We start from the raw sequence: 24,908 nt of genomic DNA on the forward strand, positions 1-24,908 counted from the left end.
TTAGAGCCTCCATTTTTGACTGCACCTCATTAATATTAGAGCCTCCATTTTTGACTGCACCTCATTAATAGCCTTTTTGATTATGACTTGGTTAGATTTTATTTCTCCAGGAAGGGATTCTGTCATATCTTCTATGCTTTTTTAAAGCCCAGCTAGTATCTTTATAATTGTCATTCTGAACTCTAGTTCCAACATCTTAGTAATGTCCATGTTGATTAGGTCCCTGGCAGTCGATACTGCCCCTTGTTCTTTTTTTTTGAGGTGAGTTTTTCCATTTTGTCATTTTGTCCAGAGAAGAATAGATGAATGAGAGAATGAAATGCTAAAAGGTAAAAACGACCCCAGAAAAACATACACCAAACAAATCAGAAGAGACCCAAAACTGGGGGGAAGAGGGAAAAAAAAATGATCAGGCTGGTGAATAGAACAGAGCCACACACTAGATTTTGGGTATATTTTGGTCTCTTAGAAGGAACTGCCTCCCAAAATTTTAAAGAAAGAAAAACATACATATATCCAAAAATAAGGGTAAATACAGTGAAGGGATGGAGTATGACTATAAAAATGAAAATTAAAAAAGATTTAAAAAAGGAATTGATAAGTTCGTTGAAAAAGGAAAGGAGAAAAATTTAAAAAAAAAAGAAATAGAAAAAGAAAAAAATGAAGAAAATTTAAAAACTTAACTTTGAAAGACTAAAGAATCATGGGGGGAAAAGCCATGAATTCTATGTGCTGTATACCCCTAGCGCTGGAGTTTTGCAATTCCCATTGATCAGTAAACTTGATCTTTGCTGGATGTTCTTGCTGATCTTCTGGGGGAGGGACCTGTTACAGTGATTCTCAAGTGTTTTTGCCCCAGGCAGAATTGAACTGCCCTTGCCAGGGGCCAGGCTAGGTACTCAGCTCGGGTTTCCTCTGAAGGCTGTCTGTACAGCTTTCGAAGATGCGAAGGGGTGCCTAGGTGGCTCAGTTAAACGTCTGCCTTCGGCTTAGGTCGTGATCCCAGGGTGCTGGGATTGAGCCCTGCATCAGGCTCTCTGCTCAGGGGGAAGCCTGCTTCTCCCTCTCACATTCCCCCTGCTTATGTTCCCTCGCTTTCTGTCTCTCTTGGGGCCCCACTCCTTGGTGTGACCTTAGAGTAAAGCAGTCATTCCTGTCTCCCTGGTCTTTGGCCGCACTCTGTGCTCTCCTGGCCTGTGACCGAGCATCACACGGCCCCAATTGGAGTCTCCAAACCCAGCAGATTCCTACGGCATGCTCCCGTGCCGCTTGTCTCTGCGGGAGGAAGGGGAATCTCCCCAGTTCTGTTGCTTGTTGGGCCCTGGCTCAAAGAGCAGTGGCCCGACTGTGCTGGGGATCATGGTCATGGCAACCCCAAGCTGAGAGCCCACTCGTGGGCTCACTGTTTGCAGCCGGCTTTGCCCCCTCTGATACCTGGGAGCTCTGCCACACTCAGGCATCCTGTCTTCCTGTGACCCTGAGCGTCCTGAGACCACACTGTCCCAGCGAGGGTTCCACCCCCCTGCTTAGCCACTGGAGCGACGTCCCTCACTGGAGCCGACTTCTAAAAGTTCCTATTTTGTGCACCGCTGCTCTATTACTTGCTGGTAGCCAGCTGATGGAGGCTCCCTGTGCATATCCTACCTTCCAGAAAGTGGTCGCTTTACTGTTCATAGAGTTGCTGCTATTCTTTTCTTTGATCTCCTGTTGAGTTCATAGGTGTTCAGAATGGTTTGATCCCTATCCAGCTGAATTCCTGGGACCAGATGAAATTTAGTTCTACTCCTCCGCCATCTTGTTAGCCTTCTAGGGTAGTTCTGTTTTTAAGTTTTTGGGGAATCTCCATGCTGTCCGCCAACAGTGCTTGAGGGTTCCTTTTTCTCCACATCCTTACCAACACTTGTTTCTTGTGTTGTTGATTTTAGCCTTTCTGACAGGTGTGAAGTGATATCTCATTGTAGTTTTTACTTGTTTGTTTTTTATTTTTAGATTTTATTTATTATTTATTTGACACAGAGAGACACAGCGAGAGAAGGAACACAAGCAGGGGGAGTGGGAGAGGAAGAAGCAGGCTTCCCGCTGATCAGGGAGCCCGATGCGGGGCTCGATCCCAAGACCCTAGGATCATGACCTGAGCCGAGGCAGAAACTTAATGACTGAGCCACCCAGGGGCCCCTCACTGTAGTTTTGATTTTCATTTCCCTGATAAGTGATGTTGAGCATCTTTTCAGTTGTTTATCGACCATGTGGATGTCTTCTGCAATTTTTAATAAAATTTCAATTCAATTAACATATTATGTATTAATAGTTTTAGAGGAAAAAGTCAGTGACTCATCAGTCTTATATAATGCCCAGTGCTCATTACATCACATGCCCTCCTTAATGTCTGTCACCCAGGTACCCCATCCCCTCCACTCCCCTCCCCTCTGTTAACCCTCAGTTTGTTTCTTATAATTAAAAATCTCTTATAGTTTGTCCTCCCCTCTGATTTCGTCTTGTTTTATTTTTCCCTCCCTTCGCCTATGGTCCTCTGTTTTGTTTCTTAAATTCCACATATGAGTAAGATCATATGGTATTTGTCTTTCTCTGACTGACTTATTTCGCTTTTATTTCGCTTAGTGTAATACCCTCTAGTTTCGTCCACATTGTTGCAGATGGATTTCATTCTCTCTGATGACAGATGCTTAACGACTGAGCCACCCAGGCGTATTTAGGGTTTTTTAAGAATTAAAGGGTATAACCACAAAATTCCTAATCTCCACATGAAATTAATGTGCATTTTATACCTAATACGTAGTGTGATGCATAGTGAGAAGGAAGCTCAGAGATGGTCTGCATGCTTTGTGTTCTGTAGAGCTACCTGTAGTTCTTCAAGATTTCAGATCTAGTAGGGGAGGAGTGAAGGCCGGAGGTAGGGGAGCTTCCTGCTTAGCGTAGAGTCTGCTTCTGTCTCTTCCTCTGCCTCTCTCCCCCCGCTCGTTCGCTCTCTCACTGTCTCAAATCGGGGGCGCCTGGGTGGCTCAGTTGTTAAGTGTCTGCCTTCAGCACAGATCATGATCCCAGGGTCCTGGGATTGAGCCCCGCATTGGGCTCTCTGCTGGGTGAGAAGCCTGCTTCTCTCTCCTACTCCCCTGCTTTTGTTCCCTCTCTTGCTGTCTCTCTTTGTCAAATAAATAAAATCTTTAAAAAAATAATCTTAAAAAATAATGAAACCCATAATGCATCTAATAGAGTAAATAATGATGAAGTTAGAGCAACACAATGGTTTCTACTTCTGGGTAATTATGATATATGAGAACAGAGGCATTTTTTTATAGGGTAGAGTGCTTCATTGAGGCCTTGTACTTGTAGTATTAATACCAGTTAGTTTTTTATTTTTTCTGCAAATAACAGAAAAAACTCAGGGGCGCCTGGGTAGCTCAGTTGGCTATGTGTCCGACTCTTGATTTCAGCTCAGGTCATGATCTCAGGATTGTGAGGTCGAGCCCCGCAAGGGCCGTCTGCTGGGTGTGGAGCCTGTTTAAGATTCTCTCCCTCTGCCCCTCCCCCCCCGCTTGTGCTCGCTCTCTCTCTCTCTCAAGAAAAAAAAACAAAACAAAACTAGCTCAGCTGCCTTAAAGCATGAGAAATTTTTATTATTTTACAAAACATGAAATCTGATGGCGAAGTAGACTCCATATTGTTTCCTTCAGTGGCTCATTGTCACTGTAGTTTCTGTACTGCCATTCTGAGTGTGTTAACTTAGTTATTAAGCCAACTTTTTTCATGACTCCAAAAGGCTTCTGCAGTTTTAATCATCACTTTTGTATCCAGGCAACTTGCAGAGGAAGAAGACTTTTCCATATGTCTGTCTTTTTTCCCCTTATTTTTATAACCAAAATTTTTAAACACAAAATCTGACAAAATTATATAAGGAACACCCTTGAATTCCAATATTAGATTCTACAACCAACATTTTTTTGTATTCCTCTTTCATAGCTTTAGCCATCTGTTCTACCTACTCATCATGTTTCTTAGGTTTTTTTTTTTTTTTCTTTTTTAAGATTTTATTTATTTGACCGAGAGAGAGAGAGGGCAGAAGCAGGCGGAGCTGCAGGCAGAGGGAGAGGGAAAAGCAGGCTCCCCACTGAGCAGGAAGCCCAGTGCAGATGTGGGGTGGATCCCAGGACCCTGGGATCATGACCTGAGTTGAAGGCAGACATTTAACTGACTAAGCCACCCAGGCGCCCCTGCTTCTTAGTTTTTTGATAAGTTTGTAAGTAAGTTTAAGTTTTAGCATCAGTGCATTTCACTTCAATATGTAGATGGTTAACACAAGTTCATTTTATTTTTTTATTTTTTAAGTAAACTCTACCCCCAGTGTGGGGCTCAAATTTATGACCCTGAGATCAAGAATCATGCTCTCCCAACTGCGCCAGCCAGGTGCCCCCCACATTTTTTCTTTAATAAATTATCAGTAAACTGTAGTGAAATGTACATATCTTAAGCATGCCATTTGATGAGTTTTGAAAAATGTATATAAGTTGTGAAATCCAAACCTCTATTCAGATATACCTTAGAACTTTTCCTCCATTAATTCCTGTTCTCACCCCCAGAGGCAACCATTTTGTGTATTTTTTCCCAACATATATTTGTTGTATTTAGAATTTGAGATAAATGGAATCATATTTTCTGAACCTTTTTGTGTCATGTTATTTTTCAATCAGCATGTGTTTCTGAGTTTTTGCTTTTGTTGTTAATGCTCTTTTATATAAATCTACCCCAGTTTGCTTAGTTCATTTCTGTTGATACCTGGGCTGTTTCTCGGTTTTATTGCCGCTTTAGTCATCCCACAGGACACATCATAATCAGAATATGGAATGGTTCCATCACCCCCCAAAGTTCCCTTGTCCTGTACCTTTAAAAGTAACTAAAAAGTAATTTAAAAAATCCTGTTTATAACGTCTGGCAACCACTGATGTGTTCTTATAAGAATATATGTAAATATAGGACATACATTATGCACTTGGCTTTTTCACTCAGCATAATGACTTTGAGACCCACTGAATTTGTTCATTTCTTTTATCGCCCAGCATTGTTTATTGTGGATGTACCACTGTTTGTGTATCTCTTCATTTGCTGAAGAAATTGGGGTGTTCCCAGTTTTTTTTTTTAATTTTATTTATTTATATTTTTAAAGATTTACTTATTTATTTGGGAAGAGAGAGAGCGAGCGAGCAGGGGAGGGGCAGCAGGAGATGGAGAGAGAGAATCCTGGAGCAGACTCCTTGCTGAGTGTGGAACTGGATACGGGGCTCAATCTCAGGACCCCAGGATCATGACCTGAGTCAAAGTCAAGAATTGGTCACCCAGCCGACAGCCACTATTCATATTCAAATATGAATAGAGCTGCTATTGAATGTTCAGCTGCAGATTTTTGTGTGAACAGTTTTCGTTGTTGTAGGGTAGATAACCAGGAATGGGATTGCTGGGTCATATGGTAAGTGTATGTACTTACTGTATTTAGTCTACTCGTGGTTCACTGAGCTTATAGAATCTGTAAATTTATTTCCTTGGGATATAGTTTGTGATACATTTGGGAAAATCTTGACTATTATTTTTTCAGGTTTTTTTTCCTGCGATATTTTTCTTCTCTTTTTGGGACTTCAGTTATGTGTATGTTTAGTCCTTTAATACTGTCTCACATATCTTTGATCCTTGTTCACTTTGGGTTTTCAACCTTCTTCTCCCCTCCTTAATTAAGATTGGGTCATTTTTTTTTTAATAGATTTTATTTATTTATTTGACAGAGCCACAGCGAGAGAGGGAACACAATCAGGGGGAGTGGGAGAGGGAGAATCAGGCTCCCCACTGAGCAGGGAGTGATGCGGGGCTTGATCCCAGGACCCTGGGATCATGACTTGAGCTGAAGGCAGAGGCTTAACGACTGAGCCACCCAGGCGCCCCAGGATTGGGTCATTTCTTAACTCTATCTTCAAGAAGTTCATGGTTTCCTTTTTGCCATCTCTTACCAGCTGTTAAGTCCATCCAGTGAATTTTTATATTCAGATAATGCATTTTTTTAGTTCTGGAATTTACAACTGGCTCTCTTATATTTTCTTATTTCTCTAATTAGATTTCCTGGCCATCCATTATGCACATTTGAAAATTTTTCCTTGACCATAGTTAAGACAGTTGCTTTAAAATCTTTGACTATTAATCATAACATCTTGGTCATCTGAAGTCAGTTTTTATTGATTGTCTTTTCTTTTGATTTTGTTTTATATATTTAAAATTTTTTTTGTCCAGTAGTTTTGGTTTGTGTACTGGGCTTTATGAATGATACATTATTCGGTCTGAATTCTCTTATATTTTCTTTAAGAGTGTTGTGTTTTGTTTTAATAAGGCGATAACTTGATTGAACCCTTATTTGAAACTTGTCTTTTTTTAATGGGCAACATCTGAAATCTCTGTTCATTTCTTTTAGCTATAGCTAGGCTGCTTGAATTGTCCCATGCATGCATAGTTTAGCGGCCACATATTGGAGCATGCCTACTCTGTTGTTCTTTCTTGGATTTATCTCCTATTTTTCTGATCCTGAGTTTGTCTTGAACTCTTTCTTCTTTTTCTTCTTGTCAGTAAGCCTTTCTGTTTAAGTTTGACTTCCCTCCTTGGCATCCCGGGGCCTTTCCCCAAGGAAGATCTTTAAAGTAAATAAATAAAATCCTTTAAACTCAGGGAGTGCCATTATATTATTCCATATGTCAGAAATTCCAGTTTTTGCTTGCTTTTAGTCACTGTCTTGTGCCTTCAAGTAGTTTTCTTTTTTTTTTTTTTTTTACATTTTGCTTAGAATTCATAGTTGTTTTCTGCAGGAGGGTTGGTCCAATAAATAGCCTTTCCTTCACTGGGGCAAATGTGTGTTTTTTCTTTTTCTTTTTTTTTTCAGATGTTATTTATTGATTTGGGAGAGAGGGAGAGCAAGCACCAGTGGGGGGAGGGGTAGAGGGACAAGCAGACTCCCTGCTGTGCAGGGAGCCCAGTGCAGGACTCGATCTCAGGACCCCGAGATCATGACTTGAGCCGAAGGCAGAAGCTTAACCCACTGAGCCACCCAAGCACCCCAGAAATGTGTTTTTTCTGTAAGGACATTTTCCCCCATAATCCCTTTTTCTGTACTTCTCTTATCTCTTTCATCAGAACTGCATCACATGCTTATGCCTAAATCATTTGTAAGCCAGGCGAATGACTAATGGTTCTTAAAGTATTGTACCAGGACCCCTGAGGGTCTCTGAGAATTTCAGGGGTTCATGAGATCACAAGTATTTGTGTAATAACCTCACCACGATCTTTGCCTTTTCCACTTTCATTCTTTTAGGAGTGTATATAGAGGAGTTTTCTAAAGGTTTTGTGGCATGTTATATTGCACCAGATTGGATGCAAAAGATAGGACATGCTAACTCTCCTCTACTAAGCCAGACACTAAAGAGATTTACAAAGTTGTGAAGCATCTTAATAAATTATTTTACTATTTTGGAAGGGTTATTTTTCACAAAAAAATTTCAATTGTAATATGTAATTGCTTTATTTTTATTTTTAAGTAAGTTAATAAGTACTTTAAATTTTTTCTCTGTTCTGATTTCTTTTTTTTTTTTTTTTTAAAGATTTTATTTATTTATTTGAGAGAGAGAGAATGAGATAGAGCATGAGAAGGGGGAGGGTCAGAGGGAGAAGCAGACTCCCCGCTGAGCAGGGAGCCCGATTCAGGACTCGATCCCGGGACTCCAAGATCATGACCTGAGCTGAAGGCAGTTGCTTAACCAACTGAGCCACCCAGGTGCCCTGTTCTGGTTTCTTTTTTTTAAGATTTTATTTATTTAAGAGAGACAGCATGAGTGGTGGGGGCAGAGGGAGAGGGATAGGCAGACTCCCCACTGAGAGTGGAGCCTGATAGAGGGCTCGATCCCAGGACCCTGAGATCATGAACTGAGCTGAAGCCAGACGCTTAACTGACTGAGCCATCCAGGTGCTCCAGTTCTAGTTTCCAATACATTAAATATTGATAGAGATGACTTACGTAAAGTAAACCTCTCTGGACTTTTTTTTTTTTTAAGATTTTATTTATTTGACAGGGAGAGACACAGCAAGAGAGGGAACACAAGCAGGGGGAGTGGGAGAGGGAGAAACAGGCTTCCCGCTGAGCAGAGAGCCCGATGCAGGGCTCGATCCTAGGATTCTGGGACCATGATCTGAGCCAAAGGCAGACACTTAACAACTGAGTCACCCAGGTGCCCCAACCTCTCTGGATTTAATCCTTATTATTTATTTATTTATTTTAAAAAATATTTTATTTATTTATTTGCCAGAAAGAGAGGGAGAGTACAGCAGGGGGAGCGACAGGCAGAGGGAAAAGCAGGCTCCCCGCTGAGCAAGGAGCCCGATGCGGGACTCGATCCCAGGACCCCGAGATCGTGACCTGAGCTGAAGGCAGACGCTTAACGACTGAGCCACCCAGGCGCCCCTTAATCCTTATTGATTTTAAGACTAAAGGCAGCCTTAGCACAGAATGTTTGAGAGGGGTTCATTTACCTCCTAAAACTGAGAATGAGGCTCATCTCTGGTTTGATATACATGACTGTGTGTTGGGTGGATATTTGAACAAACTTGAGGTATGTTTAAAAGGAAGAGGGTTAATTGCTGCTGGGCAGGTATTTCATATACTTCACTTAGCTCATGGAATAAGGTATGTGCCATTGAGTTAGGTAGTCAGGATACGTCAGTCTAAAGTAAAAGCTTTGGTACCTTTTAATTTTAAATTTATATTGATACTGATTCCATTAATTTTTTTACAAGACTTTTGGGTTCAATGTTAGATTCCACTTGTTTTCACATTAGATCCAAATACTTTCTTTTTTTTTTTTTTTTAAAGATTTTATTTATTTATTTGACAGAGACACAGTGAGAGAGGGAATATAAGTGAGGGAGAGGGAGAAGCAGGCTTCCCGCTGAGCAGGGAGCCCGATGTCGGGCTCAATCCCAGGACCCTGAGATCATGACCTGAGCCGAAGGCAGATGCTTAACGACTGAGCCACCCAGGCACCCCCCAAATACTTTCTTTTATTCAGTCTTTGAATAGTACATTTAAATTTTAGGTAATAATATTAATTAACATTGATACATACTTAGATACTAAGTATTCTTTGTATTTTAAACTCAGATCATATGTGAAGCCTTAGAATATGTCCTGCTGCAGAATTGAATTTCATGGTTTGAGAATTTACCCCATTCCATTTTGTAATTACTAGAAATTTTCCATCATAAAATCAGTTTGTGGTCTGAGTATCTTGTACTAGAACATTTTAGCATTTTATATTCTCCTTTATCAGTCATCTCGAGGCTCTTTGGGTAACATTTAAGAGATACCCAATTGGGTGTATACTTTTTAACCATTGTATTTCAAACTTTAATAGGAATGTGTAATCACCTAAGGATCTTTTTAAAATATAGAATCTGATTCAGTAGTTATGGGTAGGACCTGAGATTTTGCATTTCTAACAGTGTCCCATGTGATTGATGCTTCTGCTGCTTGGGAAAAAAATGATCAAGGCTCTAATTAACTCATAGGAGAAGGAGAAAGATCTGAATCCTGTTAATGTAGGCTGAATGTACCTGCTTTTTCTTCTTTTATTTCCTAAACAGGTATAGGTCAATGAATCTGATGTGGGGCTTCTGCAAGAAAGGGTGCCAAACAAGGGCAGATTTGGAAGATTCATAAATGAGTTGATAGCAGTAGCCTTTGGTCTTGCCATTAAATTTCCTTAGTGTTTTATTTTTTATACCATTGTTGGTGGACGTGTGGTCAATGTACGTTGGATTTATTCTTTACTCTGCACTTATTTCTGTGCTGGAGGAAATGAAAAATTTAATTGCATTGTGTGGTTTTATAACTTTTTTTTTAATTTACTTGCAGGTATTGATCAATATGACAGAGATAGCATCATAAATGACTTTAAGAATGGGACCTGCAAACTTCTCGTAGCTACTTCTGTTGCTGCCCGAGGTCTAGATGTAAAACATCTGATTCTTGTAGTGAATTACAGCTGCCCCAACCATTATGAGGATTATGTGCACAGAGCAGGACGGACTGGAAGAGCAGGCAATAAAGTAAAAAGAATTTTTTAAAGTTGATTTCCATTATATTTAAAATAAAGGTTTTTTTTTTTTTTAAGGATTTTAAGGAGTAGATAATAGGAGTTTTGGGGACATTTTGAAAATGATCAATCCTCAGAGTATGGGGACTAGTTGATAATTCATTTCTATATGTAGTATTATTAAAATTATCAGATAACTAGCCATTTTATTTAGGCAGATAGTGTTAATTGTTTATATCCTCTTTTAGGGTTTTTTATTTTACCCTACCTAAAAATTTCTGTGTGTGTATATACATACATGCATATAGTTTGGGATCTTTCATTACTGTTTTTTAGATTTTTAAAAATTTATTTATTTTATTCATTTGAGAGAGAGAGCACAAGCAGGGGGCAGGGTCAGAGGGAGAGGGAGAAGCAGACTCCCTGCTGAGCCGGGATCCTCTGTCCTAGAGCCGGAGGCAGATGCTTAACCAGCTGAGCCACCCAGGCACCCCTTTCATTACTGTTTTTAAAATGTAGGATCATAAATATACTTCCCCAAAACTATCACCCTTTTTTCTCATTACTTCCCTGTCCCACTCCATATGCTATGTATATTACTTGCTTTTTAAACTCACCTGTAGTCTAAGTCATTCTTTTTGAAGGTAGCAGAATATTCTGTTGTTGGAAGCATTGATGATGATATATTTGATATTCCAACCCTGGACATTTCTATATTGTGAAGCAATATTAATAATAATAGGATATATTTATGTAGTACTTACTGAGTTCCAGACGCTGTTTTCAGTGCTTTTCACATACATAGCCTTACTTTATCCTCACAGTTTCCCTTTAAGGTAAATAATATTACTCCAGTTAATAGATGAGAAAAGCTAAGGCACATGGAAGTTAAGTTAGTTGCCCATGCCCAAGCTTGCATAGCTAATAAGTAGTGATGGCTTTTATTATTTTAACCTGAGTTATCCTGTGGATTTGGGAAAGTGTATAAAAGGAGCATGTAGTAAAAATTGTAGCCTTTTTGGTCCACATACAGTCTCTGTCATTTGGGTTTGTGTGTGTGTGTGTACACAAACCTTAAAAAAGAAGTGTTACCATTCTTAAAGAGTTCATGGGCAGTACAGAAGCAGGCCACGGGTCAATTGTGGTAGTTAGATATACCTGGAATACTATATTAAGGCATGTTTTAAAATTTGTCACATTTCTCTGGTAAGGGCAGGGTAGTTGTAGAGATGACATTCTGATCGTGGTGTACTGTTTCTCTACTCCCAGCTTTAGCCTTTGTCTTGCTTGAACCAAAAAGCTCCTGGAGACATGTGAAACCTTAGGTTAACTTCATTTTTGTATATAAAAAATTTTTGTATATGTGTATGTATATATGTATGCATGTTGGGTATATGTGTATGTTGTGTATATATACATATGTGTGTATATATACATGTTTTGTACACACATATACATATATAAAAAGATGAAGTCAGCTACATCATCTCCCTGGGGTTTTCTAAAGCCTAGGTTTCACATGTCTCCTGGAGCTTTTTGTTTTCCTTAAGATTTAATTTATTTGTCAGAGGGAGCGAGAGCACAAGCAGGGGGAGTGGCAGGCAGAGGGAGAAGCAGGCTCCCCGCTGAGCAAGGAGCCTGATGCGGGACTCAATCCCAGGACCCTGGGATTGTGACTTGAGCTGAAGACAGACGCTTAACCAACTGAGCCACCCAGGCGTCCCTCCAGGAGCTTTTTGGTTCAGGCAAGAGAAAGGTTAGAGTTGTACATACATATATACATACACATACATATACATATATGCACACACACCATAAATTGTTTTTTTTATCTTTTACTGGTCTTAAAAAATTATGTAAGGGAAAAATTATATGGAAAGCCAAATCCTAGAAAGTTAATATAAGTTAGTTGGGGTAGAGTGGTGCAGTAGGTAGTGTAGGAAGGGAATGCAAAAAAAAAAGGGGGAAAGATAATGTGCTATATTAAAATCCATATATGTGACAGTGCATTTGTGCATTTATCTAAAATCATATATTTCTATTTATACATGAAGAAATTAGAAATTTTCTGGTTTTGCTTATTTTTAAATATTAAACATAGATATTTCACTTTGAAGCATTAAAGAATTTAGTAGGACTCTTCTGTTTTTTTAAATTCTTTAGTAATGAAGTTAGTCTTAAGAGGATTTATTAGGTGGGTCAGATTTTATCTTGTGATCTGAGTAAGAGTCTTATTGTTAGTGCCTAATAGTTCCACTTTTTCATCATTCATTAGGGTTATGCGTATACTTTTATCACAGAAGATCAAGCTCGCTATGCCGGTGACATAATTAAAGCTCTTGAATTGTCAGGAACTGCAGTGCCTCCTGATCTGGAGAAACTTTGGAGTGATTTCAAAGATCAGCAGAAAGCTGTGAGTTTTTTTTAACTCCCATTATTTTTATGCAGCTCATTATTGTGTTGTAAATCTTGAATATTTAATACTTGTAAACCTTGATAGGATTATTTTATTTCTTTAGAGAGGGGGGAAAAGGAGTGAAAACAAAATCCTTTCTTTTGCTTCAACCCAGTATTATGTAGAGTTCCTTTTTTGTTGTTCATGTGCTAGATGAAGTGTTTTTGTTACATTGGTATGCACTGCTTTGAAAAATACTTAATTACTCCTAAGTTCCTGAACACTAACGTTTTTTAGTATGAAATTAACTTTTTGTTTTTTCTTGAAAGGAAGGGAAAATAATTAAAAAGAGTAGTGGGTTCTCTGGTAAGGGATTCAAGTTTGATGAAACAGAACAAGCTTTGGCTAATGAGAGGAAGAAGTTGCAAAAAGCGGCTCTTGGTCTGCAAGATTCAGATGATGAGGATGCTGCAGTTGACGTAAGTGTCCTTTTTCTAAGCCTCATTCGTGTCAGTTGAAGCATTGTTGCTTTCGTCCTGGAGGTCTTACCATTTGCTTGTTGAGGTAGCCAGTTATTGCAAACCTTTTTGATGTGTGCACTTCCCAAACCTTTCTCTCTCTCTCCCTCTCTCTGTCTCTCTGTCTCTCTGTATAGTCTTATAATGTCCTACCCATATATATGTATTTTCATAAAAATGAGGCCATACTGCTTTATAAACCTTTACAACAACAGTCTTAGGTTGAAATCTTCTCGTTTTAGTAAATTGATTCTTACATTCTTTTTTTAATGAATTTTTTAAAGATTTATTTATTTTGAGAGAGAGAGAACGTGCACGAGTGGAGGGAGGGGTAGGAGAGAATCTCCTGCAGACTCCCTGCTGAGCACAGAGCCCTACCAGGGCTTAATCCCATGACCTTGAGATCATGACCTGAGCCGAAATCAAGAGTAGGATGCTGAACTGACTGGGCCACCCAGGCACCCCTCATTCTTATATTATTCTTACTGGTTACATAATATTTCATTATATGGATATTCCACAGTTTAATTAATCAAACCCTAATTTTGAATATGTGGGTTGTTTCAATTATTCATATTTGGAATATATTATCATAAACTGTATTTTACTGCTTATCCTTGTGCATTTAATTTTGCACATTCATCAGATTAAGTTTTGAGGTTGAGTAGCATAAATAGAATTGCTAGACCAAAAGGGTTATCTAATTTGGTTCTGAAACATTGTCAGATTGTCCTCCTGCAAAGTGAATACTAGTCTGCATCCCCTGTAGTGGTATGAAGAGTACCTGGCTCCCCATGTCTTTAATAATATTAGTACTAGTATTTTTATTGTGTTAATCGCTACAGAATATCGTCATTAACAATAGTCAGCGGGGCCCCTGGGTGGCTCAGTTGGTAGAGCGTGCGACTCTTGATCTTGAGGTAGTGAGTGTAAACTCCACCCACATTGGGTGTAGTAGAGTTTCCTTGAAAAACAAAAACAGTAATAGCATTTTTGAGTGTTACTGAGTGCCATGCATTGTGTCAGATGTTTTACAGGGATTATTTCATTTACTTCTGCACATTATCCAGACAAGGTAGATACTCAAGAGTATTCCCATTTTATAATTGAAGAGACTGAGATTTAGAAAGAAAGAATCTTTTCAGATTTACATAGCAATTAATGGGATGAACTGGGCCCTGTACCCATTCCATTCTTACTTCAGAGCTCATGGTCTTAGCTAATGGCATTATTTGTGACCCAGTGGAGAGGGACGCTGAGGACTCAGCAAATTCAGGGTTTCACAGAGTATCCTTTGGAACCCAAAGAAGCTTGAGCTTTAGAAGAGCATGTTTCCATTATACAATAATTTTGGAAAGTATCCCTAGTGTATACTACTAGTAGTGGTATTAGCGTATCAAAGGCTGTGTAAAATCCTCCCTTCAAGAAGCATGTTTCACTTTAACTCAGAAATCCTCTAACACATTTGGTCATTGATTATAGAAGGTGTTTTTTTTATATATATATATATATATATATAATATTGTACATACATTATACTGTATTAAACCTGAGCTTAGGACATAATTTTAGAATCAGGAATTCAATCTGATCTTGTCGTTTGAGGAATTTGAAGCCCAGAAAAAGTATTTGGCCCACAACCACATTGGCTGTTAAGCACAGACAGCACCAGACCCCAGATCTCTCATTAACCCTATACCATTTCTAATATACCATACTGGCTTAAAATTTAATTAAGTCAGTGTTCTGGTTATTGGTTATGGTGTAACAAATCAGTCAAAATGTTGTAGGTTAAAACAACAAACATTTATTATCTCACATTTCCTTTGGGTTAGGAAATCAGGAGCAGTTTAGCTTGTAGTTCTGTCTTAGGGTCTCATTGAGGTTGCAGTAAAGCTGTTGTCCCAGGGCATGGCCTTCTGAAGGCTTGACTGATACAGGATCATATTCTTTCGAGATGGCTCACTCACTGTGCTTTTGTCAGGATACCTCTTTTCTTTTTTTTTTTTTTTTTAAAGATTTTATTTATTTATTCACAAGAGACAGAGAGAGGCAGAGGGAGAAGCAGGCTCCCAAGAAGCAGGGAGCCCGATGTGGGGCTCGATCCAGGACCCTGAGATCATGACCTGAGCCGAAGTCAGATGCTTAACCGTCTGAGCCACCCAGGCCCAGGATACCTCTTTTCTTTTCTCTGCCTGTGTGTCCTTATAACATGGCAGTTGGCTTCTCCCAAAGTGAGTGAGCTGAAGGAGTGGGCAAAGAGGAAGCCTTAAGGCCTTTTATGACTAATGTCTAAAGACACACACTGGCACTACTACTTTATTCTGTTCTTAGAAATATGTCGTTAAGTCCAGCCCACACTCAAGGAGAGGCTCCACCTTTTGAAGGGGAAGACTATTAAAGAAATTATGGCCTTGCTTTGAAAACACCTCAGTTTTGTTTTCTCTTTAGGGGGATAGGGGCAGAGGGAGAGGGAGAGAGAGAATCTTAAGCAGGATACACACCCAGCGCCGAGCCCAACTGAGGGCTCGATCTTACAACCCTGAGATCATGACCTGAGGAGAAATCAAGAGTCATATGCTTTAGGGGAGCCTGGGTGGCCCAGTCAATTGGGCGGCTGCCTTTGGCTTAGGTCATGATCCTGGAGTCTGGGGATCGAGCCCCATGTCAGGCTCCCTGCTCAGTGGGGAGCCTGCCTCTCCCTCTCCCTCTTCCTGCCGCTCCCCCCTGCTCGTGCTCGATCTCTCTCTCTCTCATTCACTCTCTCTCTCTCAAAAATAATTAAAAAAAAAAAAAGAGTCATATGCTTTAACCAACTGAGCCACCCAGGCCCCCCAAAAAACCACCTCAGTTTTTTTGTTACTTTGAACATTATTTTGAATCTCATTATATGAAATATATCGGTTCTTTCTCTGGTTAATTTTTTTTTTTTTTAAGATTATTTATTTGAGACAGTGCGCATGAGTGGGGAGGAGGGCAGAAGGAGAGGGAGAGAGAGAATCTTAAACAGAATCAGCGCTGAGCGGAGCTCTATGCGGGGCTCGATCTCACAGCCCTGAGATCATGACCTGAGCTGAAATCAAGATTCAGACACTTTAACTGACTGAGCCACCGGGTGCCCCACCTAATTAATTTTTAAAACCCTACACAAGCTCTTCTCTGCATTTGAGTTTTAGCAGATAAGGCCTTATTAGCCTAATTTAAGTATATAAAGGGGTTTGTATCTCTTTAGTTGGCATCGTCAGTAGTCATTGTTGGGCAGAAGGCATCTTTAAAAGGAAATGCAAATAGCCTATGAGGTAGATGTTTCCAGCCTTAGAATGACACAGTTGCAGCTGGACTCATATGGCTCCTGGAAGAGCTGAGGTATTCACCCTTTGTTCTTGCTTTGATGGGGAAAACAGCCTTACTGTTTTTCCTTTTTTGGTTCAAAGGAATAAAACAATAAAGCCTTCTTTTCTGATTCTGTTACCCAATTTTTTTTTAAAGATTTTATTTATTTGGGAGAGAGAAAGAACATGAGTGGGGAGGGGCAGAGGGAGAGGGAGAAGCCCGACTCTCCACTAAGCAGGGAGCCTGTCGTGGGGCTCTATTCCAGGACCCCGGGATCATGACCTGAGCTGAAGGCAGACGCTTAACCAACTAAGCCACCCAGGTGCCCTTCTGTTACCCAGTTTTTAAGGCAAACCCATTTACACTTTAGAAGTTGGGAAGGATTTGGGGATTCCCATCTTAGGAACATGGACCATTCCCCATGAGAACTGTTGACTGTATTTTTAGTGGCCTACTGGCCTTGAGTTATACTGCCCTTTTTTCCAGCCTTTTTCTTTTTTTTTTTTTAAAGATTTTATTCATTTATTTGACAGAGAGATAGCGAGAGCAGGAACACAAGCAGGGGGAGTGGGAGAGGGAGAAGTGGGCTTCCTGCCGAGCAGGGATCCCGATGTGGGACTCGATCCCAGGACCCTGGGATCATGACCTGAGCCGAAGGCAGACGCTTAACAACTGAGCCACTCAGGCGCCCTTTCCAGCCTTTTTCATTGCAGTTTAATTTATCCGCAAGTCATACTTATATCTCAGCTGCATCATGTTGGGTGCTCTGTCTTGACAGCACATGTTCCTCAATTGCTAAACTGGGATGTATTTTCTGGACCACTTAGGAGTGTGCTCACTTGGTTCATGTGGCATTGTATCTGTTTTCTTTCTCTTTCTCTTTTTCTTTTCTTTCTTTTTCCTGCCATAGGTAACTGATTTTTAAAAATGTGCCACCCTCAACAAATAGCTGGTCTATTTTCCTATTGATCTGTGTGGTTGAATTAACATATATAAGTGTCTAATTCTAGCCATTTGATAGAAATAGTCTTTATTAGTTTCTGTGGATATATCTAAATTGGTATTTTTAATCCAATTTTTATTAATCTTTCTTTTTCTTATTTAGATTGATGAACAAATTGAAAGTATGTTTAATTCAAAGAAGAGAGTTAAAGATATGGCTGCTCCTGGAACATCTAGTGTTCCTGCTCCAACTGCAGGAAATGCTGAGAAATTAGAAATTGCTAAGAGATTGGCTCTAAGAATCAATGCTCAGAAGAATTTGGGAATTGAGTCTCAGGTATTAAGTAATTTGTTCCAAGTTTTAGTCATTACTTTTTATGTCAGCACAAGGGAACAGGTTGTTCTAGACATTGAGTTAGTGGGAATTTAACATTAATCTGAATACAGAATTCTTCAATTACTGCATTTGGATAATTCCTCTTATATGGTTGACTGAAATCTTAATGCCTGTTTTGGAACTCCTAACTGAAGCATGTTAGCTGTTGATAGTTTTTTTTTTTTTTTTTTTAAGATTTTATTTATTTATTTGACAGAGAGATAGAGAGAGCACAAGTAGGCAGAGCGGCAGGCAGAGGCAGAGGGAGAAGCAGACTCCCCGCTGAGCAGGGAGCCCTGATGTGGGGCTCGATCCCAGGACCCTGGGATCATGACCTGAGCCGAAGGCAGATGCTTAACTGACTGAGCCACCCAGGCGCCCCTTAGCTGTTGATAGTTGTATAAAGTAATAATCTGATTGATCTTACCAAAATATTAAGGAAATAACTCCTTTTTGTTTTTTTTTTAAGATTTTATTTATTTATTTGAGAAAAGAGTGCACAAGTGGGGGGAGGGGCAGAGGGAGAGGGAGAAGGAGACTCCCCACTGAGCAGGGAGCCCGATGTGGGGCTCGATCCCAGGACCCTGGGATCACGACCTGAGCCGAAGGCAGACGCTTAACGACTGAGCCACCCAGGTGGCCCCGGCTTTTTCTTTTTTGATCTGCTTTTATTAGGCACACAAGCAATTCCTTGGAAGTATGATACCTGGTTACATAACTCAAACTAACATGGGCTTAAACAGTGTAAAATGTGTTAAATATTTCACATGCCATCTTTCTCTTGAGAGCTCTTTTATTAACTTAATTTTTAAGAAATTATCAACTTAATTTTTAACTAAGAGTAAACTTTCATAGCATTCCCAAAGAATAGTTTGTTTATTTTAACAGTGTTTTGAGGATTTTGAGAGTTTGTGGATCTGTAGAGCCCTGTGCCCAGTAGATGGATAGCTTTAGGACTGTAACACCCAAGCTGGAAAGACCCAAGCCAGACACTAGTGGACTGACTCAGTGAGGCAGCCACAATCAAGGCTTAGAGGCTCAGGTTTCTGTTTTTGTTTAGCCAGTGAGGATCACTTCTCTGCTGCTTGGCTAAGATCAGGTGTTTAGCCAGTGAGTTACCGTGAAGTGTCTGCTATACTCGGGCCTTACTTCCTCTGAAAACAGGGATTATAGGGCCTTCCTCTGAAAACAGGGATTATAATCTAATATTCTCTGGGATTATTATTGCTAATAACTCTTTACAAGTGAAATCAAATAGCCACGCCATCTCATTGTTAGAAAAGCTTGGGGTTTGAGTTATGTATTAACTACAGAATTCTGTCCACATTAGGCACATAGTAAAATTAAGTTCAAATTAAAAAGGTTTAAGTACAAAATAAAGTAACAGGGTAAGTTAATTTACTGTACATTGGCTTGGGCTATGAGGGGAGGAGAGCTCAGTGGTGGTAGTGGACAAAGATTCTAATTTAGAGGAAATTCTTAGGAGCCACAAAGTTATATAAATGATTTTAGAAGTATTTCACTATGTTTGATATCAAGAGTTACCTAATTCTCTATGATCCAGTAGAATTTTTAATAATAGAGTTGAATGTTCTTTATTTTTCTCATCAAAGTAAGGGAGATAGATATATTAAACTATTAATATGTACTGCTAAATTGCACCTGAGTAGGACTCTGCATTAGAAAGATGCTTCTAGTTAGTGGCTTTGCAGAATAATTTGTGGTAGGATCCCTGATCCTGTCTCTGCCCTCATTTGAGATTTGACTGTAGGTCTTCTTAACTACAGGATGTGATGCAACAGGCCACCAATGCAATTCTCAGAGGTGGTACCATTCTGGCTCCCACCGTGTCTGCCAAAACCATTGCAGAGCAACTTGCTGAAAAGATCAATGCCAAGCTCAATTATGTGCCTTTGGAGAAACAAGAAGAAGAGAGACAGGATGGTGGACAGAATGAATCTTTTAAGAGATATGAGGAAGAATTAGAGATCAATGACTTCCCACAGGCAAGTAACAGTTTTAAACCTTTTTGAATCATGGAGTAAAAACTCTTGCTTCTTTAGGAGCAAAAATAATTTCTTTAAAACCCATGAACATTTTAATAGCTACCTCAGTTTTTATTTAGATGAGGGAGACAACAATAGAAATTTTATATTTATGAATATATTCTAGTTATATTAGGATCTAAATGATTTTATGTGAAGGTGTTAATTATATTCTTAATATTGAACATAATATTATTTAACCAGCCTGTTCTTTGTCAGTATACCAGGTTCTTGTCCTGTTGTGAAGTGATTTTTCCCCCCACCCTTTCTTCCATAGACTGCTAGATGGAAAGTTACCTCGAAGGAAGCTCTGCAGAGAATCAGTGAATATTCCGAAGCTGCAATTACAATCAGAGGAACATATTTCCCACCTGGCAAAGAACCTAAGGAAGGAGAGCGGAAAATTTACTTGGCAATTGAAAGTATGTATTGTTGGTTCTGTTGCAGTCTTGAGTTAGGTGAGTTGATAGAGATGTAACAGACATGGAGAGAATATAAGGTCAGTTCTAGAGAGGATAAAAATAAGGAACATGTATAAGAAAAAAATAGTTTCATATATCATTTAAGGTCTTTATTTAGAAATTTAGTACATATAGAAAGGTGAATGATCTGTTTATGGAACTCTTTTAGTCTTGACTATTCAGTCAAATTAGAAAATCACTCTAAAAGAAAACATGTATTTTAAGGACTGATGTGTAATAAGTAGAATATTCTGGCCAAAGGTTAGAAAGTAAATCAGTATATTAGTTCACTTGATGAATGTTTATCCAAGCAAGTATTCCCTGTGAAATTATGCCCATAAAAGTTCATGGCGTATCTTTAAAAAAAACTAGTAGAAGTGGACAGATAATACCATAACACAAAGTATATAAGTAAGGTATGATATAGAGTGATCAGAATTGGGGTTTTTTGTGTTTTGTTTTGTTTTTGGATTTTAATTTATTTCAGAGATTGTGTGTGTGTCTGTGTTTGTATGTGTGAGAGAGAGTGCACTGGAGCAGGGAGAGTGGCAGAGGGAGAGTATAAGGGAGAAAATCTCAAGCAGACTCCTTGCTGAGCATGGACCCTGACGCAGGGTTAGATCTCATGACCCTGAGATCATGATCTGAACCTAAACTAAGAGTTGGACGCTGAACTGAGTGAGCCTCCCAGGCACCCCAGTCAGATTTGCTTTTTAACTTTATTTCACACATTCATGAATGAGTTCAAAAGAGTTTCCATTTTTATTTTTCCCCTAATGTATTATTCCACTGTAGAGTAGGACAACTTGCATCCCTTCATTTAAATTTAATCTGAATATCTTTGTAATAGACTAACAAGTATAGACCAGCCAGATCCACTTCATCTATTTAATGAACTAAGTATTTGTTGCATACTGGTTTTGGAGCTGTGGAGAGGTTGATTCTGTGTGTTCTGTAAGCTCAGAGTCTACATACATAGTGCTTTAAATGGCTTTGATGGCTCCAGAGGAGCCTCTCTCACATCACATATTATCTTGGGCACTAGCCTACTTTGAGGCGCACACATCACTTCTGACAAAGAAGCCTTATTACCTCATCCCTCTTCACTCTGTAGCTTACCTGTTTTTCTTCACAGTACTCATCGCAGGAATTGTAATATATTTTTACTTGTCTGTGTCCCTCCCCTACTAGAGTTCTGTGGGTGTGGTGACTTTATCATCTGCTCTATTCTCAGAGCAGATGGTAAACACTTGATAAATTTTCTGAGTAATGCATCTGATTAAGCCCTATAGTCACTTGTCTTCAGGATACGAAGTATTACTTGACAGGCATGTCCTCTATTTGATCTCTTTAAAGCTGCACTGTCTGAGAGAACACTCTGTGATGGCTGTGGAACGCTCAGAATATGGCCAGTGTGACTGATATTTATAAATTTTATTTAATTTTTGTAAAGGAATTCATATTTTATTTTTTATTTTATTTTTTTTAAGATTTTTTTTTTTTAATTTATTTGAGAGAGAGAGAATGAGAGATGGAGAGCACGCGAGGGAAGAGGGCAGAGGGAGAAGCAGACCCCCTGCTGAGCAGGGAGCCTGATGTGGGACTCGATCCCAGGACTCCAGGGATCATGACCTGAGCCGAAGGCAGTCGCTTAACCAGCTGAGCCACCCAGGCGCCCCGATTTTTTATTTAAGTAATCTCTACACCCATTGTGGGGCTCAAACTCATGACAATGAGATCAAGAGTTGCATGCTCTACTGATTGAGCCAGTCAGGTGCCCCAATTTTTATTAATTTAAATTTAAATAGCCACATACATGGCTGGTGGCTACTGTAATGGTTAGCTTTTCTCTAAAGTTTATTGTTGGAAAGATCATTAGAAGGTATTTAGATCCATTGAAAGTATATTGTAAATGAGGTTTGTTGCTGTTAGTGACAGTGTTAGTGCTTGTTACATTTTGGCATTTCTTTGATTCTGTGAAGACTGTATAATTTTAGGCAAGTTCTTTACTGAATATAATCTACAGATGATTTGCTTACATACTAGGATTTGATTCTTTCCTGGACAAAACAAGGAATCCCACAAACATGACTAAAAGTTAATTAGTGCTGTGCCTGTTTAGTCACTTTCCTTTGAATTGGTACCTCAGTTGTTTTTGTGTGGCATCTTAGCATAAAGACACAAGAAGAGAAACACGTGTTGTGTGTATCCCGTCTACCCCTAAGTAGAAATCATTTCCTGGCTAAAAGTGCAAGATAGGGTCAGAGTAAGTTAAAGCACTGAAAAGTGCTGTTGCCAAGGTTATGCTGTTTTGTTTTGTTTTTTTCCCTTAGTAAGTATTTGCCTGGTGCTATAAACTTTTGATTAGTTTCCAGATTTCTGATACAGTTGATTTCAGATTTTTGCAAATTTATTCACTTTTTGTCCAAGGACAGGATTTTGGAGTTCCAGGCTCTGCCATTTTTACTGATGCACTGTCACTATTGGACTTTTTAAAGTTAATGATGAATTGTGGCAATGGGGAAACTCAAATGCAGCCTTTATATGTTCCATGTTATTGCCATTCTGCCATTATTTCATGCATATTTTAAAATGCATGCATGTTTAAGATTCATGCATGTTTTAAAATGGTGTACAAAGGATGTAGAGCTAGAACTAAACAAATTGCATGTGTTTTTTTTGTGTGTGTGTGATTGTGACTTTTATTAAGTCAGGTATTTAAATGCATCCTTTTATGTGTCCTGAAAGACTTCTGTTCTACCAGTGACTGTGTGTTTCTAAATCATGTGATACTCTTCCTTACTGTGTAGTAAAATGAGGATTGCTGGCACCTAGTTCTTCAAGGAGAGAAAATTACACTGACATCTTTCTGCACTTGGAACTGGACAGGTCTCCCCTACTCCAGTGTTCTTTAGGCCATACGGGATGGAGACACAGTGTCTTCCAGTGGAATCTGATGATAAAACCCTTTGTATACATGTAATCAGCCTTTTATTTTCAGCTTGAATATCATGGGTGTCATTTAAGCAAAACCAATACTTTTAATTGCCTGCCTTATAAAGACATAAATCAGATACAATTGATTGCTTTGAGAAAGGATCCTCTATGTAATTCTTGAATTTAAAGGTACTTATGTTTAGTATAGTATAATATATCAAGGTTCATCTTACATAGAACTTTATCAGAACATATCTCCTCTACTGCCAAGTGAAGTGAGAAGCCCACAGCTTCTGCTTGACTTTTCCATCCACTTAGAATGCTTCTGGTCATTTCTCTCCACTGTCAACTTGTACTTAGGAAATAACGTCTAGTTTTTATAATCTAAACCAGCTTTTTTCCTCCTATGTTGTAAGATAATCTTGTCAAAAATGAATCTTTAGAATTCTAGAGCCATGGTGATGGTTAAGAACTGGAGATTAGTAATTAAAGTGATCCAGAGCTTTGAGATTTTCATAGATGATTAGTTTTTTAAAGGATTTTTTAGTTTTTGAAACGTCAACCAGATCAACTGAACTCTAATAGGATGAAAACAGGTGTTGGAAGGAGCCTGTTGTCATCTGTTTCTAGTTCTGTAATTGGAGGGACCCTACTGCCTGGCTCCTTGGAGGCTCTCTGTGGCTCAGCAGTTTCAGGCCTCCCACCAGGCAGCGGGAAGGAGAACAGGAAGGACTTATGTGCCTAGCCATCCTATATAATTAATAGCCTGTTTTGTGACCCTCTCTTTTTACTAGTGGAGAATCCCTTAAAAACAGCCAGAGTTGTTTTAGGACCAATGAAAGGAAATGCCTCTTTTCCATGGCAGCTTATAAACATATGTAACCTATTACCTAAAGAAGCTTTATAAGTCAAAACTTTAAACTGGTCCAAATGGTCAGGCTCTAACTAAAGTAGGAAAATTACTCTTCTACTTGGATTTAGGTGAGAGTGTCATTTTCTTTTTTTAAAAACAGCACAGGATATCAACAAGCTTCACACCAACTCATGCCAAGTAGTATATTTTTCTCCTGAATTTCATTTTGGTTGTAATTTTTAGTCTGACTTCGCTCTTGATTCTACCCTTTTGTTTACTTTCATCAACCTCTCTTCTTTTCCAGCACCCACAGCTTTAAAATGTGTGGTTGCTGGCTGGTGGAGGTGTAGGATTTAAATTAGATATGTTGCTACTTCACAGCCATACTCCTATTGTTAAACTGTTTCTTCTTCTTCCTCCCCTTGCTCTTTCTCCTCTCTTCTTCCTTTTCCTTCATCTCCTTCCCTTCCTCCCCTCTTCCTTTCCTTTGCTCCTTCTGGAATCAGAAAAGGTTATTCATGTCTAATAAGGGGAATTCTTGTGGCTTGTTTTCCTCATTTCATTTTCTTACATAGAATGATAATACATAGTTTTATATATTGGTTCTCATATTGTTTAACATTTCACTCCTAGTCCTTAATTTCTAGTCTATTGGTCCAGCTCTTGCATTTTTATCAGTGCGCATTGTGCTACCTATCTACTTTTTTTTTAATTTTTATTTTATTGTTTGTTTATTTGGGGTTTTTTTGAGAAAGAGAAAGAGGGGAGTGGTGGGGCAGAGGGAGAGAGAGAATCTTTTTTTTTTAAAGATTTTATTTATTTGACAGAGAGAGATACAGCGAGAGAGGGAACACAAGCAGTGGGAGTGGGAGAGGGAGAAGCAGGCTTTCTGCGGAGCAGGGAGCCCGATGCGGGGCT

At 39.2% G+C, this 24,908-nt stretch overlaps 1 protein-coding gene across 6 annotated transcripts in view; it reads left to right on the forward strand.

Annotated features, from left to right (window-relative positions):
* Positions 1-24,908, forward strand: part of DDX46 (DEAD-box helicase 46) — a 78,247-nt gene that overhangs the window by 46,116 nt on the left and 7,223 nt on the right. For 4 of the 6 annotated variants that reach the window (XR_004680881.1, XM_035014159.1, XM_035014162.1 and 1 more), the window contains 6 exons: positions 9,950-10,143; positions 12,406-12,543; positions 12,855-13,004; positions 17,482-17,658; positions 19,482-19,700; positions 20,017-20,161. Coding sequence is in view for 5 of the 6 variants with exons in the window: in XM_035014159.1 (XP_034870050.1) it covers positions 9,950-10,143; positions 12,406-12,543; positions 12,855-13,004; positions 17,482-17,658; positions 19,482-19,700; positions 20,017-20,161 (1,023 nt within the window). In the remaining variant the exon portion in view is untranslated. The remainder of the gene's footprint in view (positions 1-9,949; positions 10,144-12,405; positions 12,544-12,854; positions 13,005-17,481; positions 17,659-19,481; positions 19,701-20,016; positions 20,162-24,908) is intronic. The other 2 variants (XM_035014160.1, XM_035014163.1) reach the window with 1 other exon arrangement.

The sequence above is a fragment of the Mirounga leonina genome, unplaced genomic scaffold (genome assembly GCF_011800145.1).
Source record: "Mirounga leonina isolate KUSES-001 unplaced genomic scaffold, KU_Mleo_1.0 Mir_168, whole genome shotgun sequence".
Classification (NCBI taxonomy): domain Eukaryota; kingdom Metazoa; phylum Chordata; class Mammalia; order Carnivora; family Phocidae; genus Mirounga; species Mirounga leonina.